At 42.6% G+C, this 21,396-nt stretch overlaps 1 protein-coding gene across 6 annotated transcripts in view; it reads right to left on the bottom strand.

The window, feature by feature from the left end:
• Positions 1-21,396, bottom strand: part of REV1 (REV1, polymerase (DNA directed)) — a 95,976-nt gene that overhangs the window by 64,331 nt on the left and 10,249 nt on the right. For 3 of the 6 annotated variants that reach the window (XM_010829638.1, XM_010829637.1, XM_010829634.1), the window contains exons 1-2: positions 2,932-6,572; positions 1,452-1,578 (exon numbers count right to left, since the gene is read on the bottom strand). In XM_010829638.1, coding sequence (XP_010827940.1) covers positions 1,452-1,578; positions 2,932-2,982 — 178 coding nt within the window. In that variant the 5' untranslated portion in view covers positions 2,983-6,572. Of the gene's footprint in view, positions 1-1,451; positions 1,579-2,931; positions 6,575-21,396 lie in introns of those variants that run through there. The other 3 variants (XR_824311.1, XM_010829635.1, XM_010829636.1) reach the window with 3 other exon arrangements.

Below are 21,396 nucleotides of genomic sequence, written 5' to 3' on the forward strand. Positions count from 1 at the left end.
CTATTACTATTATCCCTATCTTAAAGGAAAGGACAGGGATAATAAAAGGTCTGAACGAGAAAATGTCTGACAGTCACATACAAATCAGTGATGAAAGTAAGTTGGGATTCCACATTCTCAACCATGGGAATGACTGCTACAACGTTCATTTTCTTCTCCCTCACACAAAGCATCCCCTTTTCTTCCTCTAATGTAAGTAAGGGTGCCCCTGTAAATTGGGGACTTCCAAAACTGGCTAATGTAACAAGTTATGTTTATGCCTTTTTATTAATATCTGTAGTCTTTTATAATGCATCTCAGCAACGTCTGTAGAGTTTGAATGTTCTAAGATGCCTATGTAGAAAAGCTGCATGTGAATTTTCCCAAAGTTGCAGCAGCACTGGTTCTGAGTTAGCATTCCTAGATGAAATTGTCAATGATGCCTGATAAAATGCAACCAGGCAACATTATTGCTTAACTGAAACTTAACTTTAATCAACAAATACCCCAAGCGTTACGCACATCACTGCAGGGGCACCAAGGACACCAGAGTAATGAAATGCAGAAATGGAGCTCTCGCTCCTGTCTAGTAAACCAGCAACTACAGTAAGATCCAATAAATGCCAGATGTGAGTGAACACAAGGAGCCACAGCCCCACAGAACCATGAGGAGCCACCCCCACCAAGAGCAGGACAAGGGACAATCAAAGGGAAGTGGTTCACGGAGACGGTAAAAACAAGGGGCTAACAGCCAACTAAGAAGTGGAGAGAAAAGTGGGCTCCTGGATGGCCGGTACAACAGAAAGCTGACGGCTGACACTGTAAATTAAAATTCTCAATCTCCTCTCCAACTCACAGAGAAAAACCACCCGGTCCCTTCCAGACACTGGACTCAATGACAACAGGCACGGCAGGAGGAGAAGAGGGACACAGAGGAGGAAAACTACAGCACGAGAGTAAATGAGACTCTGCTTCCTCAACAGTGAGAGCTGGGCCCTCACCTCTCCTGCGGGCAGCCAGATCCCAGCCGCTGGGCTTACACCCGTCTCAAGGCCGGACGGTCAGAACCCGACGCCCACTCTACCGCCCCCCCACCAGCCCCAAAGGGCCTCTGGACAATTACAGCTGAAGAGTCACCAGGGGAGGGTCCCTACAAGGTCCCCCTCTTCGAGGCTCACAGTTTACAAAGCCCCATACGTGTGATGAGCTATTTAAACAGGAGGACTACAACTTTTCATTTTAAACGTCATCTGACTTAAAAAAAAACCACGTGCTTTGATAAAAATTAAAATAAGCAGAGGTGAGATGGAAAGGAAGCGTGAGGAAGGAGTATCTAAGCCGAGGGTCTTACGTCTATCTTTTTTTATATGCAAGATAAATAATTAAAAACAGAATTTAAAACAAGTCACCCCAATCCTAAAAAAAGGTACACACCAAAACAAGATAAATAAAAAGTTTAAGATGCAGTCAACCTGTATATCCATTAACATAGATGGCGACTCCACTAAAAATTGTCGAGGAAGCTCCATCCTTCTGGATAGCAGCGTCTGATCGGAACTGTTGCTCCAACTTCTGGACCTTGGCGGCCATATACCCACCCTAGAATTCAAGAAAAGGTAAACTAATCATAAAAGCTTTATTTCCTTCCCACCTCCCCATTTTAAAAAGAAATTAAAAAAAAAAAAAAGACCTTACTCTGTGATAGTGATCAACATACAAAGATGACATAGGGCATAATAACAACATAAAGCATAATTCAAGGTGATACAACAGGCAGGTCAAGGGAGACCTCCTGTTAACTGAATTTTTAATAATTCTGTCCATAACATTGTAAAGCAGTTACTCTCCAATTAAAGAAAAATTCTATCACATTCTTACAACAGTAAGTGCTATGTTAAAAGAGGGAAAAGGTAAGTCTAGAATAAGTGTAATATCACAGAATATTGCTCTTATCTACAGAAATTATGCCAAAGTTTAAATCAATTTAAAATTTGACAAGTGGTCAGTTAGAGTATATTTTAGACTGGCTTCCACTATCTTTTCTGTATAGTAAGCTTAACAACAAAAACTTAAAAGTAAAATTAGGCTGTTGACAAACCAACAGTTGCCCATACATGTGGATAAGAATACAATAAGCAATTCACTGGTTAAGTTCTGGATCTAATCAATCTGATAGTAGTACTAAAATTCATAACAACAACCTAAAAAAAGAATGTAAAAAGATTATTACGTCTGTTAAAGACTTTTAGAAAGCTATACCTTTCCTGAACACTGAAATAATAAGCTAAATCTATTAAGACTTATCAATCTTACTTTATTTATAAAGTCTTCAAAGTAAAACTGTAGATATCTAGAAGTGGTATATATTTTCCCCCAAATGGAAATGACTTTAATACTGTTTTTGATTATTCAAATATCACATGCCATTAAAAATTTTTTTTTCTTTTCCCAGAAAAGAAGAAAATTTAAATTAGCTGTGATCCATTCACTGCTAACATTATGGGATCTTACTTTTAAAGCTTATTTCTGTGCCTCAGAACACAAGAAGTTTTATAAACACAGGATCACATGTAATATTCCTTTATACCACAAGACCATCCTGCCAGATCAGCACACAGCTAAATGATGGGTACATACTCTTCTACGCTACAGAAGATAACTTACTTGACCAATCCCCTGTTACTGGATGTCTATGTTTTCCTGTTTTCTAGGATTATTAGCAAATCTGTGATAAAATGATGATACAATAAATTCTGTGCACTAGAACATTTATTTCCTCAGGACAAAATTTCGCAAAGTTTAAGCTTTCAATATACTGTGAATACACACAAAGAGTTGGTGTCTAAAGCGATTTACAATTTAGAAAAGACCTTAAACCACATTACAAACTAAAAGAAGAATGAAGAATACCTAAACAGTTCAATATAATTATTTTTATTCTTTAAAACACACCCATTTTTCCCAGTCATCTTCAGCTCTCTTCCTCCATCCACCTCGTCTCATGGTGGAGCTTCTGTATTAGGGGGGGAAGAAAAAAGAAATACTTCAATTTCTTAACAAACTGTACTACTAATTGATACTATATTTCAATATCAAGAACAATGAGAAAGTAAAATGAATTCAAATGTTCAATTCATTAAAGTTGAAAGTATAATACTGAGGAAATTTTTCCAAAGCATATCATTCTCCTACTTCACCCCAAACTCCCTGCAGATATATCAAGTTGAAATATCAGACTTTAATTACCACTAATTTTTGTTTTTGGCCGTGCCGTGCACACGTGGGATTTTAGTCTCCTGATCAGGGAATGAGCTCGCACCTTCTGCAGGAAGCACGGAGTCCTAACCCCTGGACCACCAGGGGAATCCCTTCAATTTTAACAGGAAAACCTTTTATGCATTTCTGAGCATCAATCCTAACACCCACGTACATAAAGCATCACCAAATCCAACGGACATACTGTGCTTACTGGTTAACATTAATTAGTGTTAAAAGAACCTCAAATATTTCCCTCCATAAACTGTCCTAAAATATGGCTTTTGAATTCTGTATTTTTAAAAAATTTTTTATTTTATTTTTTGGCTACACCACACGGCATGCAGGATCTTAGTTCCCCAACCAGGAATTGAACCTGCGCCCCCTACATCAGGAATGCAGAGTCTCACCACTGGACAAACTCCCCTGATCTCTCTCTTTGCTATTACATACTGCATACTTAAGAGTGCAGTCATATGACTAAGCACACACACCGAAAAAGAGTGCAGTCCCAGTGCAATTTATCTATTCTGCAAAACCCTAAAAGAAGTCAATCAAAGCAGTGTAAGTAAGGGACACGATGCAGAAAGATTATCACTGATAATAAATTAATAAATCTGGCATTCTCCTTAAGGGAACACATGACCAACCATACCATCAAGCCACCAAACTGGCTGATCTCAAGTGTCAACTGGCTTAGCAGTGATAAACGTATAAATCGAAGCAGACATCACGTGAAGCTCCTTGTAAAGTCAAATTCTTCTAATTCAAACAGCTACATCCTGGGTGAGATACGACTGCATTATCCTTCACAAAATTAATATGAGCTCCATTTTTTTCTTTTAGTAACTATATAGGTTAATACCAAATGGTTACCATATACCACTGGAGAAGTCTTATATGTTATCCAAGTTAAACTGGTTCTGATATGGTTTAAAACAATCTTTTATTGAATAACATTTTAAAATAGCCACACTTTATTCACATATATCACCTGATATTTTCCTTCAAATATTTCTTTCTTAGTATATATAGGATTTATAATATCTACTTGCTGACTTTATACTAATTATGATTTTTACTGCCTACTGTTAAAAGGCACCTGAAAGACATGCAGAGATGGTCTCAGCGTGAACCCCAACAGGGAGACCAGGGGCACAGGGAGACCAGAGGCAGGTGGAAAGGGCTCTGAGGACAGGCGGCAGAGTGGAAGCCCTACCAGGTGCTGTGGGTGCAGGAGGGGAGGGGGCTGTTTGTTATGTCTCTGACAAGCAAGGGCGTGTGTTCACCCGGAGTTCCAGGACAGCCATCAGTGCTGTTTAATCCTTCTGGTCTCAGCAAGCTCACTCTGTCCAGTCTGTTCCCCCAAGACCTCTCTCTATCTTAAAGGAGTCTGGGAAATGTGACCACAGTTCTTGACTTTGACTCCACACATCTGCTCTTACAAGTGAAAAGTGTGGGCATTCTGGTCATTGTACATTAAGAACGAATACTAACAAAAATTATACGAAACCATTAATCTGCTAAATGAAGCTAAGTTTAAGGAAATAACACATTTTAAAAGTTTAATTCACCTGACCATTTAAAAGCCTCATTGTAAGAAGTCAATACGAAAATCCGTATTGATGGCTTAATAAGGGAGACCTCACTGACACAAAACTTCTTCAAAGAAAAGTTTTAAAGGTTCTCCCTCTTCCCAAGTAAAGCTATCCCAGACCAAGTTTTGAAAATGAAAAGCAATGAAGGGCTAAAAAGGTAATTTCATCAAATTTCAAAAATGTAATTTGACCCATGTACAGCAAACTCCTATTGGCCCAGGATTCAATAAAAACCAAGAAAAGGGAAAAGGAAACAAGAAATACACTTCATTTTATACATTAAAATTCTACTTTGAAAAAAATTCCATGACAAATAGTAAACCTGGTTATGTGGACCGACTCTCCTGCTGAGGAAGAGGAAAACTAGACAAAACAGTGTTTAAAAAGATAGCCTCAAGGCACAGGAGGCCGAGCAAATAATGAAAAATTACTGGGCCAAGACTCGGCAGCTGATAGAGGAGAGCTGCTGCGTCATATCAGCTCCCCAAACCGGGAGATCTTCCCCTCTGGCTGAGCACACATAGTGAGTAAGGGAGTGCCAGCGGGGGCTCAGGGTCGTCCTGGGACACAGCTCTTCACATCTGGACGGAGGGCCCCAGGGTTAGAGTCAGTTGGAGGCAGGTAGCCCAGGGCACCCTGCCCGGGGTCAGCCTAGCCTCAGAGCAGACCCAGGTGACCCGGGGCTGCCCCACGGCGCCTGGCAGAAGGCAATGTGGATGGTCTGAGGAGACAGCTGCCTAAACTTCATGTATCTCTACCCACGAGCTTGCAGATACAGTATCTGGCACATAAAGATAACGAGGCACACCAAGAAACAATCACACGAACCAAGAGGAAACAACAAAATAAACAGACCTACACAGACTCTAGGAAAGGAAATTAATGTAGACTTTAAAGTAGTCGTGTTTACTCTGCTCAAAGAGGGGAAAGACAAACTTCAGACTATTGGTAAAGAACTGGAAAATATCAGAAATAACTAGACAGTAACTCTCAAGTGAAAAGATACAATATTAGAAATTAAGAATGTAATGAACAGAAAAAAGGAAACAAAGAATAAGTGGAATAAGTCAGAAGAAAATGTCCAGATAGGGAGCATATGGACAGAAGGGAAAGAGACACAGAATGTACACAAGAAAGTCTAATTTAAGCAAATTGCGGGCATAAAGAGGAAAAAGAGAAGTTATGTTTAAAGAAACAATGGCTAAAACATAGTCTGAAACTGATTAAAGGTATCAAACTACAAATTCAAAAAGCCCAATGAGTCCCAAACTGGGAAAAAAAACATAAAGAACCTATATCTAAACATATAATAGTGACACTATGAAAAACTAAAGACAGAAAAAAAAGTCTTAAAAATTGTCATGGGTGGGAAAAAGAGATCCCGTTCAAACTACTGTAATGAAACAGACAGCTTTCTTTTCCACAGAAACACAGAACCAGAAGACAACCGTGCTGAAAGAAAATGATTACTTAGAATTCTACACCCAGAGAAAAATTCAGCCAAGAAAGATGAAATAAAGGCTTTTTCAGGCAAATAAAAAGAGGTTAATGTCACCAGCAAAGTAAAGAAAATTAGAAAGTATATCCCTTAGGTAGAAAGAAAATCCTCTTCGATGGAAGATCAAAAATACAGGAAAAACATACACACACTCACAGCAAGGAAAACAGTAAAGAGCTGCACGAACCAATTGAAAAAGCAAGAGAGTTCCAGAAATACATCTATCTCTGCTTTACTGACTATGCCAAAGCCTCTGACTGTGTGGATCACCACACACTGTGGAAAATTCTGAAAGAGATGAGAATACCAGACCACCTGACCTGCCTCTTGAGAAACCTATATGCAGGTTAGGAAGCAACAGTTAGAACTGGACACGGAACAACAGACTGGTTCCAAATAGGAAAAGGAGTACGTCAGGCTGTATATTGTCACCCTGCTTATTTAACTTTTATGCAGAGTATATCATGAGAAACGCTGGGCTGGAGGAAACACAAGCTGGAATCAAGATTGCCAGGAGAAATATCAATAACCTCAGATATGCAGATGACACCACCCTTATGGCAGAAAGTGAAGAGGGACTAAAGAACCTGTTGATAAAGGTGAAAGAGCAGAGTGAGAAAGCTGGCCTAAAACTCGACATTCAAAAATCTAAGATCAGGGCATCTGGTCCCATCACTTCATGGCAAACAGATGGGCAAAAAATGAAACTAGTAACAGATTTTATTTTCTTGGGCTCCAAAATCACTGCAAATAGTGGTGATTGTAGCCATGAAATTAAAAGATGCTTGCTCCTTGCAAGAAAAGCTATCACAAACCTAGCTAGCGTATTAAGAGGCAGAGACATCACTTTGATAAGAAAGGTCCGTCTAGTCAAAGCTATTGTTTTTCCAGTAGTCATGTATGGATGTGAGAGTTGGACCATAAGGCTAAGTACTGAAGAATTAATGGTTTTGAACTGTGGTGTTAAGAGAAAACCCTTAGGAGTCCCTTGGACAGCAAGGAGATCCAACCAGTCCATCCTAAAGGAGATCAGTCCTGGGTGTTCATTGGAAGGACTGATGCTGAAGCTGAAACTCCAATACTTTGACCACCTGATGCAGAGACCCCACTCATTAGAAAAGCCCCTGATGCTGGGAAAGATTGAAGGCAGGAGGAGAAGGGAACAACAGAGGATGAGATGGCTGGATGGCATCATCGACTCAATGGACATGAGTTTGAGCAAGCTCTGGGAGATGGTGAAGGACAGGGAAGCCTGGAGTGCTGCAGTCCATGGGGTCACAAAGAGTTGGGCACGATTAAGCACCTGAACACCACCACCGCCATCACCGAGTACTGTCCTCACAATACGAGCAGATGGGATAGTCACTACGAAATTCAACTAGTAGCTCCAACGGGTTCTCGCTTGTCCTTAAATGGGAAAGCCTTCAACACCAAAGAGCTGTTTTGAGGTTTTGTTTCTGTTCAACCATAGAGACCCTCACTGTCTAAGGCTATGATCATTCTCAGATCACTGAGGTTATAAGAGCACAATGGAGATTCCTGGAATTCAAAACCCAGGGAAGCAGAACTTTGCTCTAGACCCACCTACACGTTAGTCAGGCTGCGACTTTGAAGAGACTCTCACCAATGTATTAAAAACAAAAATCAAATAACTATGTGCAGGGCATTTTTATGTCTTTGTAACACTCTTTTGTCTTCACTGTATAGTGGCTTTTGAAGTGAAGTGAAGTCGCTCAGTCGTGTCCGACTCTTTGCGACCCCATGGACTGAGGAGCCTACTATGCTCCTCAGTCCATGGGATTTTCCAGGCAAGAGTACTGGAGTGGGTTGCCATTTCCTTCTCCAGAGGATCTTCCTGACCCAGGGATCGAACCCAGGTCTCCCTCACTGTAGGCAGAAGCTTTACCGTCTGAGCCACCAGGGAAGTCCTAATACTGGCTTTTAGGGATTCTAAATTGAGCTGACAGTTTATATTCTAACACAGCATGTATTTCATACATTTAAAATACCTTTGAAAAATATACAAAAATAAAACATCAAGATATTTAGAACAGATATTACTCTTAATCTAACAGAACTCTTAAAAAAATTTTTTTTAACCTGGTCTCTTCACCTTCAGTACACTGAAAGATTTTCCTATTATCAGTTATTTTAATGTACAATGAAACAATTCCTGTACTATAAGATATCAGTTTGATCAACACCAAACACACACAGACTTCAAAAAACTGTAACCCATCACTAAAAGTGGCTACAGTATACAGAGCATTCTCTAAACAACAAACTATGTGTGGAGCCATTTGCCTTTTCAAGAAGTGGACCTGCTCTGTCTTTTCTCAAGGCATCCTCTACTGCCCTCCAAATTCATGGTCTGTGTTTATACACCACTTTGCCAGGTTGCTTGTATTCAGTTGTGCTAGGCGTCCATTTTCAAAAACAGTTTTTCCTTCTATGTAAAAGCACTGTATGTTTACTGCAGAAAACTCAGAAACTACAGGGAGTAAAAAAGGGAAGGGAAAATTATCACATTTCCACCTTCTTAAAAAAAAAAAACACCTGTTGACACTGTTTATTTCTTCAGTATTCCTTAAATTTTTAACACTGAAATGTAAATGTTATGTTGAACAATGTTATGTTAAATGTTATGCTAAATTGTTAAATTTAAATGTTAAAAATTTAAACACACCAGTGTATCTTACCACTGCATTTCCACAGTGTCTTACTTTTCCCAAGGAGGTCTGTACATCTCCTATTTATCTCGACAATACATCTATGGAATAGGGAGGCCAAATACTGATTATTTCACACATAGGCACCTTCTAGGTAAAAGGGCTAAAATGTTTGATAAGGCTGTATGGCTGGTTTGTGGTGCAAAACCACTCTCATCTTGTACAAATGCACGTCTCCAAATCTCCAATGGAGAAATGAACAATGCTATTAACGTAACAAGCTTCTGAAAACAGCACTCCCACTGAACTGAACCAGCCTAACACGGTTCCACAACACGAGATGCTTCGACTCTGGCACCGTCCGGGTCAGAAACGGCAGCTGGCGGACAGGTGACAGGACTGCAGCAGGAACCGGGCCCCACGAACAGCCTACATCCAGACCCCACCGTGTGTCCGCGGTCACGAGAGGCAGAGGCCCAGGAACAACGCCCCTGCGGCTGGTTCTCTGGCCTCAAGCCGCCAGGAGCTCCTGTATCTGTGGAGAGAGAGGGGCCTGACCAACTCTAGTCTCTTACGGATTTTAAAAATTATGATTCTGTGCATCTATCCATTTATGAAAAAGGCTTTTACGATGAAAGCACACGTATTATGCTACTCTGTTTATTCGTCCAGGAAACAAAGGCTGCACACAGATGTGGCTCTAACAGTAAGTAATGATCCCTGCTCAGTGAGAGGTCTGGCCTTTGCCCCTGGCTTGCCCTGCTGATAAATGTCTCCTTTTACCTGAGGGTTAACAGCCACTTCAGGTAATCTAACAGTAAGATTTACGGTGGAGGCTTCAGGCCACGCGTCACTAACCTTCTGAGGGGCTAGAGACAGAAGGTCAACCTCATCTATCTGACCAAACTCCAATAAAAACCCTGGCCACTAGGTGAGCTGCCCTGGTTGGCAATACTTCTTGGGTATTGTCAACTGTCATTAACAGAAGTCACCCCACCTCAGACTCCAGCGGTGCATCCAAAGCTCCACGTGGAACTCCCCTGTGTGGCCCATGCCCTTGGACGGCTTTAACCTGCATCTGTTCACTGCAGTAAGTCTCCACCACGACGACCGCAACAGCTCCCAAGAGCTCTGAGTCCTTCCGGTGAGCTACTGCCCCTGAGGGTGGTTCTGGGGACCCCCAAACTCTGGAGTGCCAGAATGACAACAGCCTCCCAGTATTCATTCTTTCTTTTAGTAAAAGAACACCTCTCCTAACCCATCTTAGCGGTGAGCAGGGCTGCAAAGGGAGGCTCTATTCCCTCAGCTCCTTTGAATCAGGAGTGGCCATGTGACTAAGCTCTGGCCGGTGAGATGAGAGCAGAGTAATGAATACAAAACTCTGTGCCATTTTTTCTGAAAAGAAGTTGTTTACTCTTTTTTGGAATGCAGCTTTGAGGTGACCGAGCTTCAACCAACAGAACAAAGACAGGGGATGGCTAAGAAAACAGAAGGAACCTGGGCCCTCAATGACCTAAAACAAGCAGTCGCCCATCAGCTGTGCCCTGCCGCCATCACAGGGCAGAGAGCTGTTAATCCTCTGTCATCGCCCACATCACTCTCCTCTAAGTCTTGGCCACAACCTCGCACCCTGGTCCCTTGCTACCCTGCACCCTAAGGAATGGACCTACATTTCATTGTTTGGGTATTATGACTCAGAAGCAATTATTTCAATAAACTACACAGAAATAAAGAGAGACAAGCTATAAGACAGAGAATTACAATTTATGGATATACAGGTTTCGCCCCCTTTTTTCAAAAGTTTACTTTGCACCACTTTACTCTTATGAAAAACCTACATCAGTACATGTTTTTGCTAACCAAAAGAAACCCCAAGAGGATTTTCACTTTTACAAAAAGATGGGAAAGCAAAAGCCACATTTGGCTTGCTTCGCAGCAGCCTGTTACCAAGGGAGCGTGCACCCAGGAGCGTTACCAAGAGCGTGAGCGCTGCCCGGCGCCTTCTCCAGGAAGCACGCGCAGTGTCACGGCGTCAAGCCCCCACTGTGCTGGGCCGAGCCACTGGGTCTGTGAGCATCTGCACTTCATCTCAGTTTATATTTTGCACCCGTTGGCAAGACAGTCCTGCAGTAACTGTTTCTTTGCTTTTGGCCATTTCAGCTTAAGAAAGGTTTCACAGGAACACTCTACTCAGCCAGCAGGGGAAATCTGTATTCAAACTGAAAATGGGTAACAGATACTTGTAATGTCCTGTTTGAGGCTGATCTTGCTAAAAGCAAATTTTCTATCTCAAACCATCCAATATAACAAATTTCTCTCTTATCCTCTGGGTTAGCCACAACAATGAAAATATATTTCCTTCCCCCTGCAAATGACGGATCTAACAAAATCAGTCATTTGAAAACAAAGTGTTCTAAAAGAATCACTAATAATTTTCTTCCCTGTAATTACAGATTTCCATAGAAGGAAAAGCAAACGAAGACACGGTGGTAATAAAAGTACAAAGAACCGCCGCCTCTGGTTTTCAAGGGTGTAGCAACATTAACTGGTTTCCTAATGCCCTCCCTCTACTTGGTGAACTCCAACTGCTCATTAAAGTATCTCCACTAGGAGGTCCCACCTGCTTCTCAAAGTCAGCATGTCCAAAAGTAGGGATCAAGACACCAAGGAAAAGAATGTTCTGGAGATGATATGATTTTAGAAAAGAGAGTCAGCGAGGAGTGATTTCACTAAGGAGAAGCTCCAGTCTCACAGGAAAGCCAAACGGACACCTGGAGGAAGTTCAAGGTTGCAGTAAATCAAGGACTCCCAAGGCCCCCACAGAAGGCAGGAGAACAAAGGGCGTCCCACCAGAGGAGAGGGCGGCCTGTGCTCCCAGTGGGGCTTCACCAGCAGCTCCTGGAGGGCGTGTTAACACACATGCTGGGCCCCAACTGCAAGCTGCTCACTTTGTAGGCAGGTCAGGAGTGGGGCCGGGCACCTGAATTTCTAAAAAGCTCCCGGGAACAGTGATGCTGCTGGTGTGGGGTACAGGCTTTGAAAAGCACCAGCTTTGCCTACAGTGCACCTAGAGTGGTCACGGGACGGAGACAAGTGCAGCGAAGCTCCGAGGTGCTGAGACAGAGTACCAAGGAGGAAGAATGCCGTGACGACGTGCACCGGCACAAAGACCTTCACAACAGAGTAAGCGCAGCTCAGCAAGAGGCGGTCTGGCTTAGATTACGGGTAACAAGATCTTTCCTGTCCTTCGCCTCCCCCCCCCACCCCCCAGATTCCAGGCCTGAGCCAATAGTTTACTCCATGTTCACTGAATATTTACTGTAATTTGCAGTTTTCAAGATGAATAAAGTGTAAACCACAATTCAAAATTATCTTTTAGAGAAAAATGATTTGCACAGACCTGCAATACTGGAGCCAACATTAGCGGCACCGACAAAAAGCAACGGACCCCCAAGAAGACAGCAGGAGGTAGCTCTCTTGTTGGGGACTAGATCCAAGACTTCACCGAAAAGGCGGATCTGAGCTGAGGGCAACGAATAAGATTTTAATAGGCCGAGGGGAATGAAAGAGCGATTTCAAGAAAAAAAAAAAAAAGCTCTTCAAAGCAACATTCTGGGGCTGACACATGGACAGAGCCAGTGGCAGATGAACAAGGCAGGTAAGGGAATAAAACAGTAGGCCCTCAAAATCATCAGAAGTCTGAACCTGCCTTTGAGAAAGTGAAGGAAAGAAAAAAGTCGCTCAATCATGTCCAGCTCTTTGTGACCCCATGGACTGTAGCCCGCCAGGCTCCTCTGTCCATGCGATTCTCCAGGCAAGAATACTGGAGTGGCTTGCCATGCCCTCCCCCAGGGGATCTTCCCAACCTACGGATCAAACCCTAGTCTCCTGCACCGGTAGGCAGGTTCTTTACCCTCTGAACCAGTGAACCTGTGAGTATCAACAATGGGGGAGGCAATGACTGCACGCAGGGGCAAGGGTCCGGCTCCTGAGCCTCCTCTAGACCAAGAGCTCATGTTTGCCACCCACAAAGCGTTAGAACTCCGAACTCACACGGCAGACATGCGCCACACACCAGAAACAAGCCCTTCTGAGTGGCCGCAGTTCAAGAATAAGGCAGGCCCACTTGAGTCTAGATCTGCTATCAGCGCCATCAGCCACAAACCTCTTCTCTCACAAACCCTTATGTTAACGCAGCTGCAAGTGAAAACAGAGTGTTTTAGAACAGCCATGGCATTACTTTCTGGCCTCTTTTCTCTTGCTTTGTGACAAGAATTCCCTATGTTAAAAACAACCACAAACAACTCCAGTACTTTCTAGGATGACAGGACATTTTACCAAGCTACTATGTTCATCGTAAGACACTAGAAATCTTCCTCAAGACAGTTTATTTAGGTTCTATGACTGTCTTAGGAGAAGGCAATGGCACCCCACTCCAGTACTCTTGCCTGGAGAATCCCAGGGATGGAGGAGCCTAGTGGGCTCCAGTCCATGGGGTCGCTAAGGGTCGGACATGACTGAGCGACTTCACTTTCACTTTTCACTTTCATGCATCGGAGAAGGAAATGACAACCCACTCCAGTGTTCTTGCCTGGAGAATCCCAGGGACAGGGGAGCCTGGTGGGCTGCCGTCTATGAGGTCGCACAGAGTCGGACACGACTGAAGTGACTTAGCATAGCATAGCATACGCCTGTGTTAACAGATTCTATTTCTGAGAAATCCTCCAGTGAGCTCCAAGAGGATGTAATAACCTTTAAGGGACAATCAAAAATAAGATGTTCCATTGGGCATAAATAATATGCCAAAAAATTAACCTTCAACAATGTAAACCTAGCAACTTCAACTCAAGGTCTAAAATTCAAAGTGCCAACTAAGTGGCTACAAGACTTTACAACTCTACCACCCCCACCTCCCCTCAGTAACAAGAGTCCCATGTCACAGACTTAGGTCTCTTTTCAGCTAACAATAGGAATAACCTAAAATTAAATTTACAAATTCAAAAAGAAACCAAGAGTAAACTTTTTAGAGTCCAAATTACCGTGCTTTTAAAATACCAAAAGGCACGTAGTTTATAACCCTACCTACAACACAATTTATAAAAAGTACTTAACTCAAATGAACCCAGGTTTCAAATGTCATTATTTCCATAAGAGAAAATGCTATTTTTCAATAGAAGGGGATCTTTCTACATACATAAATATATTCAAATGCAGCCTACTCTACTGGAGATCTCCAAGTTACTACTGCAGAGTTGTACCAACAGCGCATCTGTTCGCACTTCTTTAGCTACTATTCTTTAAGAAAGAATCTGGCTGGCCTTTGTCCCAGCTTCCTGGGAGACTCTAAACCCCTGGAATTTCACAGCTGACAGCAGTCTCTTTGTTATCCACGGTGGACCTCCAGGACCACGTCTTTTATATAAACAGGTGACTCCCAGGTGGCCCCTTATTTCAAGATGGGGAGGCCACGCTGGAAAGGCCAACCAAGTGATTAGAGGCTTGGCTCTGAGCCACATGCCATCAGCCTGACCTCCTGGAAGAAGAGGGGTCTGGAAAGGAAATTCGACCTTGTGGTCCATGATTCAATCAATCATGCCAATGTAATAAAACCCCAATAAAACCTCTGGACTCTGAGATGCAGGTAAGCTTCCCTGGTAATCACAAACTGACGGGGTAGAAGGATGAGTCCTGAGGACAGGGAAGCACCGGGTCTGGGACCCTCTCAGACCTCTCTCCACGCCTCTCTTCATTTGGCAGATCCCGGCTTGTATCCTTTATGATAAAATGTTAATTCTAAGTACAGCACCTTCCTGAGTGCTGTGAGTCATTCTAACAAATGATTAAATCTGAGGAGGCAATGGAACTCCCAAATACAGGGCCAGGTGGTCACAAGAACAGGGGACCTGCAAGCCCCAAAGCCTGCAGCTGGCATCTGAAAAAAAGGGAGACTGATGCCCTTAACCTGTGGCGTCAGGTTGGCTGCCCCAGCGCTGGGCTGTTAAGAGCCAAAACCACATGGTGCACATAAAACAGCACATACAGCCCTGCCCCTTGTCTCAGGACTTAACAGAGGCTAAATGAGGAAAAGTCAAGTGAAAGCACTTTTTAAGGCCTGTGCTTAGTCACTTAGTTGTATCCGAGTCTTTGTGACCCCTTGGACTGTAACCCACCAGGCTCCTCTGTCCATGGGGATTCTCCAGGCAAGAATACTGGAGTGGGTTGCCAGGCTCCTCCAGGGGATCTTCCCAACCCAGGGATCGAACCCAAGTCTTCCGTCTTGAGCCACCAGGGAGGCCCTTTTAAGGCCTAAAGCATTACAAAAAGGGACTTTTTGGTTACATGCTCAAAAATATTAAAGAAGAAATTATTTAAATATTTTTAAAATTCATGATTGTTCAGCTTAAATTTCTGAAAGGCTTAAAATATCAATAAATGGCCAGTAAGTCATATAAAGTTTACTATAAGATAAAACTGAGAAATTCAATGAAAAGCATTTTAAATCTCAAGTGTAGAAATGATGGAGTTTCAGTTCAGTTCAGTTCAGTCATTCAGTCGTGTCCGACTCTTTACGACCCCATGAATCCCAGCACACAGGCCTCCCTGTCCATCACCAACTCCCGGAGTTCACTTAAACTCACGTCCATCAAGTCCATGATGCCATCCAGCCATCTCACCCTCTGTCGTCCCCTTCTCCTCCTGCCCCCAATCCCTCCCAGCATCAGAGTCTTTTCCAATGAGACAACTCTTCGCATGAGGTGGCCCAAGTTCTGGAGTTTCAACTTTAGCATCATTCCTTCCAAAGAACACCCAGGACTGATCTCCGTTAGAATGGACTGGTGGGATCTCCTTGCAGTCCAAGGGACTCTGAGGAGTCTTCTCCAACACCACAGTTCAAAAGCATCAATTCTTTGGCACTCAGCTTTCTTCACAGTCCAACTCTCACATCCATACATGACCACTGGAAAAACCATAGCCTTGACTAGATGGACCTTTGTTGGCAAAGTAATGTCTCTGCTTTTCAATATGCTATCTAGGTTGGTCATAACTTTCCTTCCAAGGAGTAAGCGTTTTTTAATTTCATGGCTGCAATCACCATCTGCAGTGATTTTGGAGCCCAGAAAAATTAAGTCTGACACTGTTTCCACTGTTTCCCCATCTATTTCCCATGAAGTGACGGGACCAGATGCCATGATCTTTGTTTTCCGAATGCTGAGCTTTAAGCCAACTTTTTCACTCCCCACTTTCACTTTCATCAAGAGGCTTTTCAGTTCCTCTTCACTTTCTGCCATAAGGGTGGTGTCATCTGCATATCTGAGGTTATTGATATTTCTCCCAGCAATCTTGATTCCAGCTGTGCTTCTTCCAGTCCGGCGTTTCTCATGATGTACTCTGCATATAAGTTACATAAGCAGGGTGACAATATACAACCTTGACGTACTCCTTTCCTATTTGGAACCAGTCTGTTGTTCCATGATGGAGTTTAGAAAATGTGAAATTCAGCTATTATATTCTGATTAAACCTCCCAAGAGCTCATTTTAGCCTCGATTCTGATCAGGCATGACTGAGAACAATAAGCAACATTTTGCCTACTCATATACTGGGCTCAAGCAAAAACTATTTACATCATAACCAACTTTATGCCCATCCCCAACTAATCTTTTAATTTAAGAATAAGACCACATTGGTCTTTAAAAAGTTTCTCAAACCATCCCAGACGCATATGGCAGAATATACCATTCAACTCTACCCTCTTGAACCTAAGATACTAAACATACAGTGTGGTCTTTCTCTGGGTGATGAAGGGGGAAATTTAGAGTACCAGAGAAAAAATGGCTTTAGAGTTTAAATACACACACAAAAAAATCCCAACAAAACCCTAGATTCTAGTTCTATTTCTCCTCGATCATCAAATAATTCTCTGGGTCTCATTTTTTCTCTAGGAAAATACAGGGCCATGGCCTACAGAACCTTCAGGGTTCATTCTAGCACTGGCGTTCTGAATCTACTTAAGTGTTGACAAGTCAGCAACTTAGAATTTAGATACTCTTCAAATTTTAAAAATGCCACAAGGTGATGTCAAAAATCCTTAAAGCTTACCATGGCGTAAAAACGTGCTACACCAATGTATCCCTCCTTACTAAAAACAAAAATAATAAAGGCTTGCACCCCAATCAACAGAAACACATGTATTTACCTGCCTCATGAAAATCTATTTTTAGCCTTAAGCAACTTTAAAGCTAGTAATGTTTTCCTAAATCTAATGCTTCACATCTACGACATGCTAAGCCTTTTCAAACTAACTACAGAGCTGACCTACCGGGACACACATGATGCTTTGACTCATTTTTAATGAGTTAATAATTCTGCATATCGTCACCCTGTTAAAACACTTCACACTTATAAAACACAGACATTTAAGTATAGTGCAGATGGTCCCTAACTTAGAGTGCTTTCATTTACAATTTTTCGACTTTATGGTGATGCCCAAGTGACACACGCTCAACAGAAGCCACACTTGCCCTTCTGGCCTCTCCTGGAGCCACAGACACCAGTGGGATACTCTCTGGTGACGCCAGGTTGGGGCTCCACATTTCCCAACTGGCCACCCAGTCCTGAGGATGGACCACCGATACACTCACAGCCACTCTGTTTTTTACTTTCAGTATAGTACTGAGGCTTCCCAAGTGGCTCAATGGTAAAGAATCCACCTGCCAATGCAGGAGAAGCAAGAGACACAGGTTTAATCCCTGGGTCAGGAAGATCCTCTGGAGGGAATGACTACCCGCTCCAGTATTCTTGCCTGGAGAATTCCAGGGACAGAGGAGCCTGGAGGTTGTCAAGTCCATACAGTACATGGGGTTGCAAAGAGACAGACACGACTGAGCACGCTGTAAGCTCTATCTAAGAACCAAACACATTTTTCGGGTGTGGAACCCATCATGAAAGAAGGCAGAAATTGAACACACTAAAGATGGTGAAACATCTCCTCTTTCCCAACTACAAGACTTGTACTTCAACTGGATCTCAAGGATTTTCCTGTCTTCAGCCTCCAGTAAGTCCTTTCAACACCACAATCACATCTCCAGCTGAACTTCAAAGGAAAAGATATAAAAGCCACTCCAGTGGACGACTGTCGAGATAATCACTCTTAGCATCTTCCACAGATCTAAGAATAAAGCTGACTTACACCTAAAGACCAAATACTCGTCACTATTCTCAGCAGTTAACTTTTTAAATCCGTTCTAGACATCCATAAAATGTATTTATTTTAAAAAGGAGTTCCATAAATATAACTTTGGTAGCCAGAAAAATTCAGCAAAATAAAGATAAAACTGGATGAACTGCATTTTTATCTCATGCAAAAACACAAAAATCCTAAGTGAATACTCAAAGATGTTTTCAAGTATTGGCTTTCAAAACTGTGAAACAGCCCGTTCTAAGCACTTTATATATATTAACTTGATTATTTCTTACCATAATCCTATAAAGTAGGTATTACTGTCCCAGGGAAGGCAAACTAAGGCACCAAAAGATATTCACTTGCCCAAAGCCACACAATCAGTAAATGTAGGAGCCAGGCTGTCTGACTCCAGAACTAATGTTTACATCAACTATATACCACTCATTCACTTAACAGGTTTAACTAAGAGCCTACTGTGTGCCAAGCACCCTTCTAAGCACCGTGGACAGAGCCACAAACAAGTCAGACAAGACCTCTGCCCTCCAGTGGAGAAGTAGTCTTGGAACAAACAAGTTTTATGGGGGAAACGGATACATGAAGAGCGTTATCTTATCTCGTAATACATGCCAGGAAGAGAAAACAAACACAATGAATTGAAAGTGACAGAGAGAGGGGCTGGCTTCATCTTACGGGTAAGAGAAGGGATAATTCTGATGTGATAACATCTAGGCAACAAACGGAAGACATCTGTCAAGGCAAGATCACCACCAGGAGGAAGGGGTAGGCCAACTTAAAGAACAGCAGGGATAACATCCCTAAGACAGGAACAGCGTGATTTGTTCAAGAAATGGCAAAAAGTTCTGATTCAATTCTAAGGGTGTCAGGAAGCTTTTTGGAGGATTTTGATCAAGAAGAGTGACGGTGTGATTTATGTTTTTAAAAAGACCACTCTTTTTACTTTGGGATCAGTCAGCAAGACCAAGAGAAACAGGGTCACGGGGGAAGGCACCGTCACAACCATCTGAGATGCCTGAACCAAGACCAGGATCCACGTATTATCAGTAGACACTAAAAGGGAGAAGGCCATGGCACCCCACTCCAGTACTCTTGCCTGGAAAATCCCATGGACGGAGGAGCCTGGCAGGCAGCAGTCCATGGGGTCGCACAGAGTCCGACACGACTGAGCGACTTCACTTTCACTTTTCACTTCCATGCATTGGAGAAGGAAATGGCAACCCACTCCAGTGTTCTTGCCTGGAGAATCCCAGGGATGGGGAAGCCTGGTAGGCTGCTGTCTATGGGGTCGCACAGAGTCGGACACAACTGAAGTGACTTAGCAGCAGTAGCAGACACTAAAAGAACAGCATGCAAGCTAATCGTCCCTGAAAAAGACTCTAAAATATTTCTCCTTCCTCATCTCCCATTCCCGACTTGATTTTGAAAAAAAATCAGTTTTTAAAAATATCCATGTTAATGCTTTAGTGGGTACTATTATAGGAGGAAAAAAAGGTTAAAAGGTATTTCCTTCACTTACAAACATACTCTTATCATTTATCATATGCCACACACACCCATACATTCTTGAGAAGCAGAAAGAGCTTTACTGCTCTTTAGTTCAGGGCTCGTTCATTTACTTGGAGACAAGAAGTGGTAGCTCTTCTGATCAGCTTTCTTCTCACACTTTGTCTCAGCACATCCCAGCTCATACTATTAACAGGTTGTGGACTGCAATGAAGTACACCAAAGGGAATAACATGTATTTAGGGAGCACCACTATGTACCAGGGACTCACTAGATGCCCTACATTTAAGAACTCATTTAATCCTCAGATACCCAAGGTAGGAAGTGAAGTCTTCATTACACAAATGAGAAAAAAAAAAAATCAGAGAAATCAGTAACTTAAATTGTCCACGATAATAACAGGCAGAGCCAGGATTTAAGTCTACATCTAACTCTGAAGTTCTTGTCTACTACAGCAGCTATCAAAGACAGGACTATAAAATATATATTACATGTAATCTTTCTAGCTTCTTCTTACTGACTACCTTTTTGTTGGTGGGGCTGGGTTTATGAAGAATCTGAGTTTTGAAGATGGGAATGCAGAAGATGAAGTGATCTTACATTTTCAAATACATTACTTTGAAAAAGTATTTTCTGCTTGAGATTCCAAAGAAATTAATCATAAAGATTCCCACCTTTAAAAAAAAAAATATCTTAAGTATCAATCGTTTACCATGAAGTAGGAGTAATGTTCTCTGAAAGTCTGGTACAGATTCTGTCCTCAAAAGACCTACAGCTAAAGACAGGATGCAAATAAAAAGAAAATCATCAATAATATCTGAGAAGTGGCAAACAGCCTAAGGAGTGAATGAAGAGCCTTCTAGATCAGGGAAGGATTGCTGGAAAAAGAGGGACTCTAGGTGAGCTTCCCTGGAGAAGGGAATGGCAACCCACTCCAGTGTTCTTGCCTGGAGAATTCCATGGACAGAGGAGCCTGGTGGGCTACAGTCCATGGGGTCGCAAAGAGTCGGACACGACTGAGCCAGTAACACACAGGTGAGCTTCCCAGAGTCTAGGAAGTACAGCGAGGGGGCAAGACTCTAGGAGCATCTGCTCGGCTAAGACAAGCCTATGTGCAAAAGCAGAGATGGAAATTTGGAAAGCAGGTAGACGGTACTCAAGGTTACCTACGTTCCACACTAAAGAGGAAAAGGCTAATTCTTGCAGACTATAGTGGACAGGCTAGGCAGACAGACAGAATTAACAATCAGAATTACATAAAGTCCTTACCAGCCAGTTACAAGCTCTTTTATGGTACGTGCTAGTCTAGTTATTCTCATTTAAATGATACCATCTCTACGCTGGACGTGACCTGAAGATGCGGAAGGCAGAAATAGTAGACTCAACACCTGCAATCTGTTTGTTTAGTTTTTTTTTTTAAGTCAGAGGCGGGGGCGGGGGGTCAACTAAGGAGTGATACACTAACATCTTTCTTTCCCAAACGAGTTTCGGCAGTAAAGAGCAGGGAAACGTGTAGGGAAATGCCCCTCTCCGTCCACACAGGTGCTGAATCATTTCACAAGGAGTGCAGTGGGCGAGGGGCGCTTGTCAGGACAGTTGGGGACAGGTGCCTGCGTATTAAGGCAACAGATAAGTAAGCAGGAAAAACAAGTGAGTAAAAACTGCCTTCGCAGAGTCCGACGCCGATTCCCGGG

The sequence above is a fragment of the Bison bison genome, unplaced genomic scaffold (assembly GCF_000754665.1).
Source record: "Bison bison bison isolate TAMUID 2011002044 unplaced genomic scaffold, Bison_UMD1.0 scf7180017864508, whole genome shotgun sequence".
Classification (NCBI taxonomy): Eukaryota; Metazoa; Chordata; class Mammalia; order Artiodactyla; family Bovidae; genus Bison; species Bison bison.